Raw genomic sequence first — 14,965 nt, forward strand, 5'->3', positions numbered from 1 at the left:
GAATTTATCTGACAAGGTGAATCCCAAATAATCAAAACATAACACCCTGTCAAAAATTTCACTACCTGCCTCTACAAAATTAATTCGATAGAAACTCTTGCCAAATACCATATATTTAGTTTTTAAACAATGTATCTGTAGACCCCTATTTTCGAAGAATGTCATAAATTTAGTCAATAAAGTTTGAAGGCCCATAGGTGATTTAGACATTAATAAAGAATCATCAGCAAAAAAACAATTCAGGACTTTTTCCCCATTCCGGGAGGGCGAATCATTGACACAAAGCCTCAAGGTCTCTATAGTATCATTTATATAGAGAGTTAATAGAGTTGGGGCCAGTACACAACCTAGACGCACTCCATGAAGGATGGGAATTCAGGACGTCAGTTCCTCCTGCTCCCCCCACCGAACTTGAGCGTAAATCCCATTGTGTAATCTAATTAAAATATTAACAAGCTCACTGGAGACACCCATATTCCTTAATACCCTCCAGAGATTAGCACAGGGGATCAGGTCAAAGGCAGCTCGAACATCAACAAAAGCTATGTAGAGCCTCTGTTTACACAAGAGTATTTGCTTCCAATGTAAGAGCGAGAACCTGATAACCTGATCGATAGTACTGACTTTTGCCTGGAACCCCGTCTGAAGGGGTGAGAGCATCTGCTCACTGGATGCCCAAACTAATAATTTATTCAATACTTGCCTTGCAAATATTTTTTGAAGATTATACAATAACCAAATGGGATGATAATTAGCAGGGCAACCCGCATCCCCTTTTTTAAAAACTGGGATGATTTCGGTCCCTCACCAAGGCCCACATTTATACTTTTTTTGTGCCGCTTTTTTATGCAAAATCGACGCAAACTTACAAAATGCAATTGTATTTTGTCAGTTTGCGCCACTTTTGCGTCAAAAAGCAGCGCAAACGCAGCACAAAAAAGTATAAATATGGGCCCAAGCGTCTGGCATCTCATCCCCCCTCGCAAACACATTTAACAGTGTATTCACGTACCAAGCCCATAGCTGTGGTTCCAATTTGTATAGATCTTCTGATATACGATCTGGATCAGGGGCCTTTAGGGGTTTGAGACTATCTATTGTTCAAAAGGTCTCCTCCAAGCTAAAAAAAGAGAGGTTCACTTGAACTATGAGCGGAGATTATTTGATTATTACTCAGCTCCATCTGCCACTGGGTTAAGGAGTTTTCACAGGTGCTACTCGTGAGTATAATTTGCATAATTTATCCTCCCATTCATCAGGTGAAATGTAAAAACACCTAGGGTTGCAGTGCCCTCTGGTCCCATTTGCGACTAATGACCAGAAAGAGCAATGATCTTTCGGTTTAAGGGCGTGCAATAAATTTTGCCAATTATCCTCGTCTTACTTACATTTTGCTGATTCAAGTACAGTTTTATACCCAAGACGAGCAATTCTGATTTCTTCACAGTTACACTCCCTCAATGCTCTTCTCAACATTATTTTAGCATGTTGACAGTCATGAGTAAACCACTTTGGGGCTTTCCTAACTAGTCTTCTTTTGCCCTGGCATTCCATATAAAAAATAGCCTTTAATTTTTCAAAATAGATTGCATGAATACCTGATAGAGATTTACGGTCCACAGAGGTTCCTTCGAAACTTGACAAGAAACTTGGGAAAAGCCGGTAGATCCCTGAGTGCAATTTCTCATTCCCCATCACACTAGGCCATGTTAATCTGCAACAATTATTAGCCACAATAGGTTCAAGGGTTGCAATGTAATCTGAACAAATTGATCAATGAAACTGTTCCCCAATTAGGGTGGTGAGTAAAGGATTGTGGTCACTATATGTAGCACTCACCACCTTCATATCACTAAGGTCCGGCCACAGCCTGACATTAAATAAAGCATAATCAATGTCAGTCTTTTGACGACCTCTTTTGAAAGTGGGTGCTCTATTTAAATCCGAGCAACTTTTCCCATTTCCCAACTGTGGGCAACCACTATGGAAGCTACTTGCAAAGCAGTATTAGTACAATGACGTTGTGGAACATCTGACAGACTGGGAATCCCCCAAAACTCATCCTCTTCCTCCGTTACCAAATTTATTGCAGATGAGGGCTCAAAAGAGGTATTAAAACCACCAGTCACTATTACTTTGACGTCCTGTTTGTAAGTCCCAATAAGACTATCTAACATACTTAAAACAGGTGTGCCACACTTTGAGGACATGGAGCCAGCATAAACATTCAATAATACTTATGTCAGGCCTCTAGGAAACGTAAGTTTGATGTCCATTAAGTCCGATGAATCTATTGGCATAGGCTCATGCAAGCAAGCAATGTTATTATTTACCAAAATGCACTGTTTCAGAATGTAATTATGATGAGGTGGGTTAATTGTGTCGACAGGCGTGTAAAGTCACATGGTGGGGATTGCATTGTGATTAACTTTCACAAGCCCTCACTGGATGAGAAGATTCTTCAGGTCTGTTCCACTAACCATACCTTGTCTAAGTCTAATAAGCTTGTTCGATTAGAGTATTTTTACAGACTGCCTAGTTTGGCCACGCTGACAAAGAAGCAGCACCCATCCCAGGGGATGGCTGGCACACGCCCATTATGCTATAATTGCACTTTCCGTCTGTTTAATGATAGATTACCCTTACACCTGATAATGATTGGAAGAGGGGCAACCTCTTTGGCTGCTTGAGCAATATGAGTGGTGAGGATTGACTGTCTGTAAATAGTCTGCAGCATTAATCCAGATATCTGTGCACAGTTACTATAGAGTCAGATTTATCCACCCCATGTTTAGGTATTGCCCCCTGGGATGTCTGAGATCCCATCTCCTCGAACTCCTAGGATCTCTAACTCAGTGATCAATAGTAGTGATTTGAATAAAATTGGGTTCCTATCATGGAACATAGTGGGGTTAAAGGAAAAGTTGGACATGGTTGATTGGAGGGAGTTTATCTCTAAATACAATATCATATGTCTCTAAGAAACAGGAGAGCTCCAGGAAAGATTGATTTATGGGTATATGGCGTATTGCACACCAGCACAGCCATCAAGTTAAGGAAGCGCAAAGGGATGTTTAGTGACATACATTTAAAACTCTTTCCCTGGGAGGATAGTTAAGTTCAACAATGACTCCGCTCTTTTTCATTTACTTATATTTAATGTATTGGAAGAGTGGGATTTGCTTCTAGTCAATTTCTGTTATAACTGTTTTAATGCTTAGAGATCCCAGGTGGTGCCTGACCTGGATGATTCTATCCAGACAATTTCTAACGAGCATCCTAAGCCCTTACGTGCGATCTATGTTGTTGATTTTAATGTCCAATATTGGAAACTGCATGCAAAGTTAGTATGTTGGATTGTGGACACTAATGAGGAGCCCCTAACCAATTTCACTCATGATGCATATGGAAACGCACAGAATAACCTATTAGTTAGGCACAATCTAACTATGGTCAATGATTTCGGTGCAGTATTCACAAACCTAGCCCCCACCTTTATGAGCAATATTTGCACTTCAACCATTGATTTTATTTTGGTCTCCAAAACTCTGAGTAATTGTGCTAGCGAATTTGACTCCACATTTAGTGGGTACAGTGATCACGCAGCCTTAACTCTGAGGGTGGGGATCAAGGGTATGGATAAAGCCTGCTCCAAAGTTTGCTACACACCACTCCTGGACAGGAAAAATAGTATTTCTTTAAAATGAGATAAGGTGGAAAATGTTAGCTTTATTTCCTCCATCATTCAACATAAGCATGCAGATGTTGCCACGTGCCTGGACACCCAAGCGGAGGCCTTAGAGATTAGGTCTGCCTTTATTGATATCACGGTTAACATTAGGCAGTCTCTAACATGTGACAGCCAACCTCCTCCATGAAAGCTGTGTGGCTGGTTTGATAGAGCCTGTACTAAAGCCCTTTCGGCCCTTAATAAAGCCGTGCATGTTAAGCCTTGTGTGGTGGCGCTAATTAGAAATGCATGTGCACTTTATAAGTCAGTTCTGACAGCTAGGAAAAAGCAGGCACGCTCTCCATACAGTATGTCTAGTTTCCAAAAAGATAGTGCAGCCTTTTAGAGGGTGATAAATGCTTCTTATTTTAGTGATGAATTAGGACCCACTACTGAACTCCATATCCAGGAACATAACTGGGTAGATTACTTTTTAAGATATATTCCAACCAGAACCCATTGATGGACCAAGTCGAAGAAGGGCAAAAGAAGTCCCCAGAGATGACCATGCCTTTGTTTTTTGATTATGCGGAGGTATGCAGGGCATTCAATGAAAGCAGGAAGGGCAAGGCTCTGGACGGGGTTCTCCTAGGTGTATTTTCAGACTGTCAGAATCTGTGCACCCCTTTGTTCACTAACGTACTTAACACTCTGCTATGGGGATTCTACCCCCGACATGGAGTAGCTCAGAAATAATGCCCATTTATAAAAAAGGAGACAAAACCCAGCCTAAGGACAACAAGCGTATATCGCTTTTAGATTCTACAGTTAAGGTCAGGGGTCGAATCATGTTGAATAGGCTGGGGGATTGGGCGGCCGCAAATTATATTTTAACTGATACTCAATATGGTTTTAAGAAAGGCCTAGGTATTGTTGACCAGTGATTTAATTTTAGTTTAATTACAGGTAAATATGCTGCCACAAAAAAGGGCCCTATTTATCTGTCTTTTTTGGACCTAGCAGCAGCATTTGACTGTGTGTCACGCTCTAAATTATGGTCCCCCATAAATGAGTTAGGTGTGAAGGAGAGCATTACTTCCTTTATCAGACAACTTTACAATTTTCCTTATATATTAACAGAGTTGAAAAAGTTTTAAAGCTTAGAGCAAAGGACATACCTTATGTGGGGACCCAAACTATCCCCATTCTATTATATGCAGATGAAGCACTCCTTGTGGCCAGAACGGGAAGAGTCCTCCGGTTTAATTGATGATTGTATCGTTTTTATGCATGATTTAGATACAAGGGTCAGTGAGAGCAAAACATTCACTATGTTATGAGGGGCTAGACAGGCTAAAAGACCCTCTCATCTTATGATCAATACTAATGTTTCTGAGGTTACCCTTTTTTCTTATTTAGCTATCCTTTTTGACAACAAACAATAGTGGACATCTATGTTATTAAATAGGATAGCTCTAGTTGAAAAATCAAATATCTGTTTGCATGGATGTTGCAAAAATGTGGTCTCTAAACCACTGAAAGAGTCACTAGTAGTTTATTCTAGTAAAAGTGTGATGATCGCTACTTATAGTGCAGGAATCTTGGGTATAATAGATGCTCACAGGATTCAACAAGTAAAAAATATTTTTCAGAAGAATCTGTTGGCGGTCCATCAAAGCTGCACCAACGCTATACGCTATTTGCCATGCTAAATTGGGCACCCTGTATATCAAGGATAGAATTAAATGATGTCCCCTATTATTATGGCATTCTATCTTGGTAAGAGAAGAAACAGCCCTCAATAAAAGCTAAACACTAAAGACTGTCTCTGACTGCACGCCACCCTTGGTATACCATGGTTTGCTTACATGAAGTCAGTTTGTGAGGAGATAGGCACCCAGATACATGCCTCTTTTTCGAAAAGGCTAGATAAAAGCAATTCTTTTTCGATAAGGCACTGATGAAGAGAATGTCTGTGGATAATCACAAACCATCAGTGAACGCACATATTCTGGAGCATATCCACGAGGGCCTTCAATTTTACTTATCTTTTATCCATCATGAACAACAGCACTTTGTTCTTACCAGATTTCGTTTCAATCTTTTACACCTTTTGGTGGGATTCCCTGTAACAATTGCACTTTATCAGAATTTAGTCTCTGCCCATGCAATAACAAATCTGCTCAAACAACCTTACAGATGCCTAGAAGGAAGTTTTTATTACCACTTTTTAATGATTTTAAATTTAGTCAGTGTAGTTTTTATGCTCTATTGCTTCAGAAACGTAGTGGATAAAGATATTTGAACGACTGACTGCTGGGTGCATTCAAAGATTTTTTTCAATTTCTCTTCTGTCTACTTTTAATAATGTTGAGTGCAATGAAAGGGGGTCATTTTAGGCAGATTAGAAAAAATTATGAAGTTAATTGGGATGAGGCGAGCTGCCCAACAAATTTCTACCTCCTCTTGTCAACGCTGCTTTTTAACATTCTAGGGATAGGTTTATTATTGTTTTGTGAGCCGCAATGTAGACACCATCTGTTTGCGACCGTTAACATAAGGAAATGAAATGTATTAAAGAGCGCAATGGTCATGTTTGGTAAAATTGTGAAGCAAATCAAATGAATTCTAATTTGCTATTTTGAAAACAGAATTATGGATTTCCTATTTACGATTCAGTATTGCGATTCGCAGTTCATATGTACTAAGGCCATGATTTATACTTTTTGACGCTAAACTACGCCAGCGCAGTTTAGCATAAAAAAGTATACCGCCGGCAAGTGCCATTCCAAGACACTGGCCGGGCATCTTATATATGGTATGGCGCAATCCGGCGCAAAGGGTGGGCCAACGTCATGGAGAATGACGTTAGCCGGGTGGGGGTGGCGGTATGGGTGTAGTGGGTTTGATGTTAAAAAATGACGTTAGGCTGGTTAGAGTAAAAAAAGATGACTCTAACCAGCCTAGCATCATTTATTGACGCTAAACCTACCATACCACATGACTCCTGTCTTATAAACAACAGGAGTCATACCCATCACCCCAATGGCCTGTACAGGGGGCATGGGTCCCCTGGGCATGGCCATTGCACCCAGTGCCATGTATGGGGGCCCATTTTAGGGCCCCTATGGCACTTTAAAAAAAGAAAGGTAAATACTTACCTTTCACTTACCTGTACTTACCTGGGATAGGGTCCCCCATCCCCCGCTGTCCCTTTGGTGTGGGTGGGGTGTCCCGGGGGCCTGAGGAGGGCACCTGTGGGCTTATTCCATGGTGCTCCACCATGGAAATGAGCCCACAGGTCCCCTAACGCCTGCCCTGACCCAGACGCTAAATAATGGCACTAAGCAAGCTTAGCGCCATTATTTAGTCCCTCCTCTCTCATGTGCACCATTTTTGCATGGGAGGATAAATAAGATGCTAGTGCCTTTGAGTCATTTTTTGTCCTGGAACGCCTATGTTGCATCTCATTGACGCAAGGTAGTTTTCCGCAGGCCAAAAATTACTTTAACTCCAATATTTCGGCGCTACACATGTCTAGCGCCAAAATATAAATATGGAGTTAAGTTTGCTCTGAATTAGCGTAAAACAAAATGACTCTAATTCAGCGCAGAGTATAAATATGCCCCTAAGCATTTTCAAGTATCAAATTTATGAAAAAGTATTAAATTGTATATGCAATGTACCACCAAGTAGATGGAGGTGGTAACTATATGCAACCTATAGAATTAAAGTTTTTTTTTATTTACTTTTTCTTCAAAATGTCAGCACTATGCGTGATGGCAAAGAGATTGAGACTCTTGTCGATGCAGAAGAGGAGAAAGCGACAGGAGAGGATTTTTAGGGTTAAGGTAACCTTTCTGCACTAAACACAGGAGGATCAATATCGTAAGACATGCTGAGAAGACAGATGATACATGATTTGATTCATAGGTCGCATCCATTATTATACATGAACACCCACACATGTGCAAGTCTTTGTGCAAGTAACTGTTGCAACAGCAAGAGATGTATCGCAGAGTATCTGTTCTTGGTTTTTCAGATAATTCTTCGATGCATAGAAGTGAAGGTGCACTTTAGTGTTCACCCTAAACCTCATGCAAGATTGTTTCCACTTGTGGTACATTGTACAACACTGGCACTAGAAAAGGTGCACCCACTAATAAGATAACAGCAGCTCTGATGAAGATAGTGTTCTACCTCTAGAATGACAAAATAGATGTGCTATCAATATTGTCAATAATTTGTTGTAAATTCTGAAAAATCGTAAGCATGAACGTTATATGTTATGTTATTCTCGAATTTGTAAACATTGTGTCTATGTTACGCACAGACACAAAAGAATATCTGAGAAGCACTGATTACCACAGAGATTGGTACTGTTGTTGACCATACAAACTTGGAAGTGGTGCCATCCAGAGTATTTGTTTTAGTTCTTATCCTGTGCGGTTCCCCCTCTAGCTTTGGGAGGCGGGCCTTCCAACGAGTCCAGTAGCCTACACAACAGCAGGCTATTTTAGGAATAGCAATCTCTATCATTCTATACAAAAAAAACATTCTTGATTGACATTATATAAACAATAGTGAATGTACGGGTATAAACCCATGGCCGCTGTAAATTGTGTGGTAGGAGTCACACCACCCTCAGCTCTGTCTGAGCACTTTCAGACACGCCCAGGAGATTGTACCATTTAGATGCATAGAAAGTCAGAGACCCTCATATAAAGGTAGCTAATTCTAAATACTGTTCTGCACTTGGTAATCTGAGTTACCCTAACCTATGTATCTGCTGATAGTCCATGATCTCCAACTGCAGTTGAATAATCAGGATTTTCACAATGAATATTCATAAGATAAACTTCAATGCATGGATCTGTATAGTGATGGATATGAATATATACAACCAGATTTATCAGTCTTTGACACAGTGCAAAGCAGCAAGCCACCTTTCTGCGTTGCAGAAAAAGAGAAAGGGCAGGAATCCACTGTATTTACCAATATACAGCGCATTCCTGTCCTTTACTTGCACTAGCGTACTTTCGACTGCCTAATGCAAATGCAAGAACCCTTTCGCCATGGTACAAGAGTACTTGCCTTGTTGGCAGGATTGTTTTTGCGCAGGAAGGGACACCTTCCTGCACAAAAACAATCTTGAGAAGCAAATTCCTCTTTCTACGTGTGCTGCAGAATGCAACACACATAGAAAGAGGAAAAAGTGAGGAGAAATAAACATATTTCTCCTCGTTACGCCTCACCTGGGGAGGCGTTGCATTTTTATGTATTCCCAGGTCTACCACCAATGGTAAATCTGTGAATATACTGAAACCCCTACTGGGTATAGCCTTCTAGGAATATCACAGAGTATTAATGCTGCAAGAAATATATATCTAGCTGGGAGTACCTTGCAAGTAGATAAGATCATCATTTAGCTTTGGCCTCCAAATATCACCTGCTATGTTTTAGATCCATGCTGTAAATCATCAGGACAGTCATCTGCTGTATTGTCAGCTCAAGGTATCTCTTACTTGTATCTCCTTTGTTGTTCCAGGACCGGGTGGATTTCATGCAGCTAATGGTTGATTCCCAGAGAGAGGACAACAGCACCAACCCCAGTGGAGAAGGTCATGAATACAAAGGTAATAACAGATCAAATACATCTACCATGGAAGAATGAGTATGCAAAGTTACAAATGTCTCTGAAAACCAATAGCGCTCTGCCAATGTACCTGGCAACTGTTTGCCAATGTACTTCGCAAATGTGCTACTTAAAGGGAATATTTAATATGGTAATACTTGTAAAGATATACTATTGTGCGAAAATAAAATGTGACAATTAACATTAATTGTGCCAACATTTCTTAGTCCACAACCCGATCCTAATACACCATCATCTCCAGTTACTTTCCATCAAGGGGGCATTCCAAGGGTGGTACATGAGCATTCCCTTTCACACATCCATGGTTTCTGGCACAAAGCCCAACCAAGTAACAGTAGCGGACAGGGTTTTCTGCCAAAAAATAATTTCTCTTTGAGGTTCTCGTTAACTTGGAGAAATGCTGTTATTTCTCCAAACATTTCAGACTTGCATGTGTGCTGCACTTTAAAGCAGGCTTTCTAAATGGAAAACTTTTAAAATTGGACTCAGCATAGTATTTTGCAGTGGAAGGTTACCCTTCCAGTACAAAACAAATGCTAGACATGACCTATGGTACCAAGTTGTGTACCTGGTGCGAGCCAGCTTGATTGTGTACCAGTGCTAGGGTGAGAGCTGGGTAGTGCCATATTCTAGCAGATATGGCACTTTCCTGCTCTCTTTCTCTAGTGCAGCAAAGTGCAGCAACTTTGTAAGTCTACTTTCTAGTATTTCAACATCTGCATTTGGGGTGACTGGTGAATAAGCCCAGTCAGATGTGCTCTGGATAAGTGTTTTTCTTCATTTCCCTTAACTATCCCTTTGGTAAGGAAACTATTTGAGGATCCATTCGCAGACACATTGCAGATATGGGGCGTAGAAGTGAATAATATGTCTACCATCAGTAACTTTAGATATGATTGTCCTTTCAAAATCAAATTAAACATTTTCAGGGTTTGAAAAATGAGCAGTGAAGTTAATTACATTATACCTCGACTCATCAGAAGTTCATTCCTAAATGCTTAAATAAAGCTTCAAAAGACTGGCAACCCAATAGTCAGGCAGTGTTTCACTAGGTTCTAGTAATGCCTTCCCCATCCATAGGAGGAAATCTGAAGGACCAATATATTGCGCTGGGGTGTTTGTCTTTGCTTTTTAATTTTGTACCCTATTTCCAATTTTCTTTAGTTTTGTGACTTTTTTATTGCATGTTTGTCTTTTCAAATCTTTTGATTTGGACTGTTTACGTTCCTTATTTCTTAACTGTATTATCTTTGTTTTGGTAGATTTTGATCCAATAGCATGTAGGTTTTCTGCAAGAACTGCCTTGCTGCTTGCGCAAATGTGCCACAATTGGTCCAAGAGTTCTTCAAAGAAACCAATTTATCTTTGTGGGTCAGATTGTTGGGTCTTGCCGGAGGTTAGGCAATGCTCACATTAAGATTGTGGCCAACACTCCGATTCCCTTCTGCTTCGAAGTTAAAAACAATGTTTTAACTTCCTTGTAAAACAAAGCATTTTAACTATTGTGCCTGCAGGAGACACAGCCAAATTATTTTACTTTAGGGGAGTCACCTAAAACAGTTTAGGTCCACGTCTCTAGACATCAGCAAAGGTGCATGAGGATTCTTTACATAATCATCTCAATAGACCCTACCATGTACTAGCAATGTACATGTTATTGACTGATCATGAATTATGGTAAATGAAGAAATCCTAAAGCACCTACAGGCACCAATGCTCAAACAAAGACGGATAGACCGGGCTATCAAACTCAGTAGATTAATAGGCTCTAGCAAATTGTCAAGGTACAACAGCTGTATCACTACTGATAAAAGAAACACTCCCCTTACTAAGAAAGGATTCACTTTGGGAAAGACAACACGCTCTGGTCAAGTGTTAGTAAGACCTTAATGAGGAACAGCATAAGTAATAACTGAAACTGAGTTAACACTTATGTAAGTCAGATTCCTTAGAAGGGGATTGCTCATTTTGGATAGTGCTGGCTTATCTGAGAAAATAAAAAGCCTTTGAATGATCAACTAATTTTTTTTTCCTTGGTGAGATTATCTGCCTTGAGGATTCTTGATTTGTATAACACAGCTAAACTATGTGCCGGAAGACAGAGGTGATGGACTCTTTAATTTACACCAAACATCATAGTTTCAAGTATTGATGAGAATGTGGTAATTTGATAAGGATTTTTTGAATTCCCCTTTTTGCTTCCCAAATTATGCAAGTGAAACAGCACCCCTGCAGGCACGTCACAGTAGTACACAAAACGCTGTCGGGACCTTTAAAAGTAATGCGCAGAAGAGTATATTCCAAGACATATTATTATTCAAGTAAGTAAAGCCCTAAATGTATGCTTAGTGCAATGGCCGAAGGATTTTAAATGTGAGCTCTTGAGTAGTTGGATGTTTAGACCAAATATCAGGAAAACAATATTGTGTTGACAAAGTATTGTGTCAAGAATATCAAGGACAAAAACATCATGAAGGTAAGTTTATATGGATAAGCAGAGTTTCACTACACATAACTCCACATATATGTACCTTAACGATAAGTAATAAGGCCCAGATTTAAGAGGGCCTAGCGCCATTCCAACACCATATTAGCATCATATTTTAATGCTAATGTGGCGTTGGAAGGCCAAAAACACCGCTCCATGTTTACAAAGCAGAGCAATGCTTGCATTGCGCCACTTTGTAGCCCCTTGCGACGCATTATGCCTTCACCAGGCATAATGTATGCAAGGGGGGCATATCGGCTCCAGGGGGGGGGGGGGCGAAAAATGGTGCAAAGAAATCTAAGAGATTTCTTTGCGTTATTTTTATTGGCATTTTTAACAACTGATAAGAGCAGGTGTTAAAGTGAGGCTCCCATTGTTTTCAATGGGCATCTGGGTGCTTTGCAGGATTAGCGTCAACATTTTTGATACTACTCCTGCAAAGCGTCAGACTAACGTAAAAAATGATGGCGCTAGTACCCCTGACTACCCCCATGGTGCGCAGTATTTTATTTACAGCACACACATAGCAGTGCTAGGGGGGCACTAAGGGGCACAAGAAAAGTGGCGCTGCACTAGGTGCAGCGCCACTTTTCATAAATCTGCCCCTTAGTTACCAGAAGCACAATAGAATTCATAATAATCAGTCAATCAAAACACTTCTGTGGAAAGCTGCTTTGGTGTGACAAAACAACACCTGAGGATTCAGTGTCATGTTTGGGCTGAGGAGCATGTGTTCAAAAGACCTCATGGATAATTATTCAGTGTTTAGTATTTAAGATGATTTATGGTAGTTTATTTGGTAGGTGGAAGAATGATCTCCAGCAGGGCACCCAGAATGACTATTAAACAAAGTTATGTATTTGGCAGCTCATTTACAATGAAGTCATGCAGTGTGGGACTGCAAACCAGCTTGCTGCGCTGCGCTGCGTTATTTTGAAAGTGCAAGGATGCGTTGTATTTACAGAAATATGACACATCTCTGTACTTTCCTCTGCTGGTGCACAAACTGCTGCCTAGCGCCAATGCAGGCACCCTTGTTCCATGGTGAAAGGGTGCCTGCGTTTCAGGGATGATTGTGTGCAGGAAGGGACACCTTCCTCCACATAAACAATCATTAATTGTGCAGCACAGCTAGAAAGAGGAAAAAACGGGGAGAAATAACATGATTTCTCCCTGTTGCCCCACTTTAACACCACCCCTGAGGTGGCGTACGAATATGAGTTATTCCCAGCCTTGTAATTCTGGGCATGCGTTAGATGCCATGGGTGTCTCAGCAACCCTCATGGAACGCACCTTTCATACAGAGTAATGCATGAAAAGGGGACATATTTACAAAGCCACGAAAAGCCACGCAAGGTGGCCTTGTGTGGCTTTGTAAATATGGGGCCGGCATACTGCGCCACTGGAGCATCACATAATGATGCTCAGGTGGCGCAGTGTGCCTCTGTGGGCTTGTAAATGTGGCCCCTGGTGTTGTACCGTCCATCAGTTTCAGTTATTACGTATGCAGCACCTCTAACCTATGTTTCGATTTTCTCAGCACTTACTGATTCTGAGATAATGGCTCAGGCCATCACCTTTATATTTGCTGGATACGAGACCAGCAGCACTTCTCTTAACTTTCTGTCATGGCACCTGGCAACTTATCCCGAGATCCAAAAGAAGTTACAGGAAGAGATTGATAAAGTGCTTCCAAACAAGGTAAGTCAAGTTCCTGTCTCTTATGCATGGGGTGTGTGACTAGTCCAATGAGATAAAGCTATGTATATTACTCCAGGGGATGCTGTTGAGAACTATCTATGGCACCTGTGATTATGTCTAATTCAGTTGCAACTGGAAATCTGGACATTGATAGAGAAGAAAAAATAATTATGGCACCTAATGTACATGCATGGTGCACAATTAAGACATACAGTATACACCTGCGGCAGTGTTGTAAGGAATGCTCTGTTCCTGTCTCAGTGCTAAAAGCATATAAGAAAAGATTTTGAACATATAGAGTAGATTTTGGTTTGACTAACACCCACTTCAATCCACATAGCACCACACACTTTTTGATACTTGAGGATCCATAATTATATGTAGGGAGAAGCAGGATCAGTTGTGGGCAATCTCTTGCGTACAATTAACTCTTTCAAACCCCAAATCAGTTTCTGGACCACGCTGCCTGTTTCGGTGGCCAGCCAATTAGATTTAGCCTGTGTATGTATATGTTCATCGGTCATTGCATAGCTCCTAGATAAGTTTTATATTAGATACTTATGAGTCCCTGTTTTCCTTTTTATATCACAATGAGCAAATGTTATCTTAACCATTTAACAGCAAGCATTTCGCTATTGAAAAATTGAGGCTAGATAAATGAATGTTAATCCATCCCAAATGTGACGGATATACCATCAGCCGTATTACGAGTTCCATAGGATATAATGGACTCGTAATACGGCTGGTGGTATATCCGTCACATTTGGGACGGATTAGCACCTTCCTCCAAAGTTGTAATGAGGCCCATAGACAGACATTTCTCGATGTTATGCAAGGTGTATAGGTAATCTTTCCTCTAAAGTCGTCACAAAATGTCAAACCATCCTTGCAAACATTTTCCCTATCTAATCCTGTATCATATTCAATATGGTATACACTTAGAGAAAGAGAGTTCACCTACTTATACCAAGGGTTGCATAAGTAGCCAGTACTTCTGGAATTATATTCATTAGGAGGGTAGGCCAGATAGCACCCAGAATTCTAGTGTCACCTATGCAAGAGCATTATGAATGACTGACTAGCTGTGATCAGTTCTAAATTTCTAGAAGAGTTATCTTGCTCTCACTGTGTCCTAGTTTAACTAACATTGAACAATATGAGTCCCAGAATCAAGTCTGTTGTGCTGTGAGATTCAACATTTTTGAAGCAAAGTTTCCCAAAGAAAATAACATTCTGCATACTGAATACATGGTCATCCACATATATAAATTCTTGGGATGATGACAGTGAAAACAATCCCTCTACAATACAGGGCAGGAGTTTTTTTGCAACAATATACAGTGAAATTCTGGACAAAAGTAAGATTTTGAAACAGTATTGTTTATTCTTATGCTTCCATGCTCTCTACAGTAGTGAGCTTGATACCCATCCCTCACTGGCATCTGCATAT

The 14,965-nt window shown here is 40.5% G+C and overlaps 1 protein-coding gene across 1 annotated transcript in view; it reads left to right on the forward strand.

Moving 5' to 3' along the window:
* The window catches only part of LOC138261217 (cytochrome P450 3A5-like), a 120,848-nt gene that overhangs the window by 77,820 nt on the left and 28,063 nt on the right, over positions 1 to 14,965 (forward strand). Inside the window, exons 9-10 of the mRNA XM_069209972.1 lie at positions 9,219 to 9,306; positions 13,355 to 13,515. Coding sequence (XP_069066073.1) covers positions 9,219 to 9,306; positions 13,355 to 13,515 — 249 coding nt within the window. The remainder of the gene's footprint in view (positions 1 to 9,218; positions 9,307 to 13,354; positions 13,516 to 14,965) is intronic.

Source organism: Pleurodeles waltl, chromosome 10, assembly GCF_031143425.1.
Source record: "Pleurodeles waltl isolate 20211129_DDA chromosome 10, aPleWal1.hap1.20221129, whole genome shotgun sequence".
In the NCBI taxonomy this organism is placed as follows: Eukaryota; Metazoa; Chordata; class Amphibia; order Caudata; family Salamandridae; genus Pleurodeles; species Pleurodeles waltl.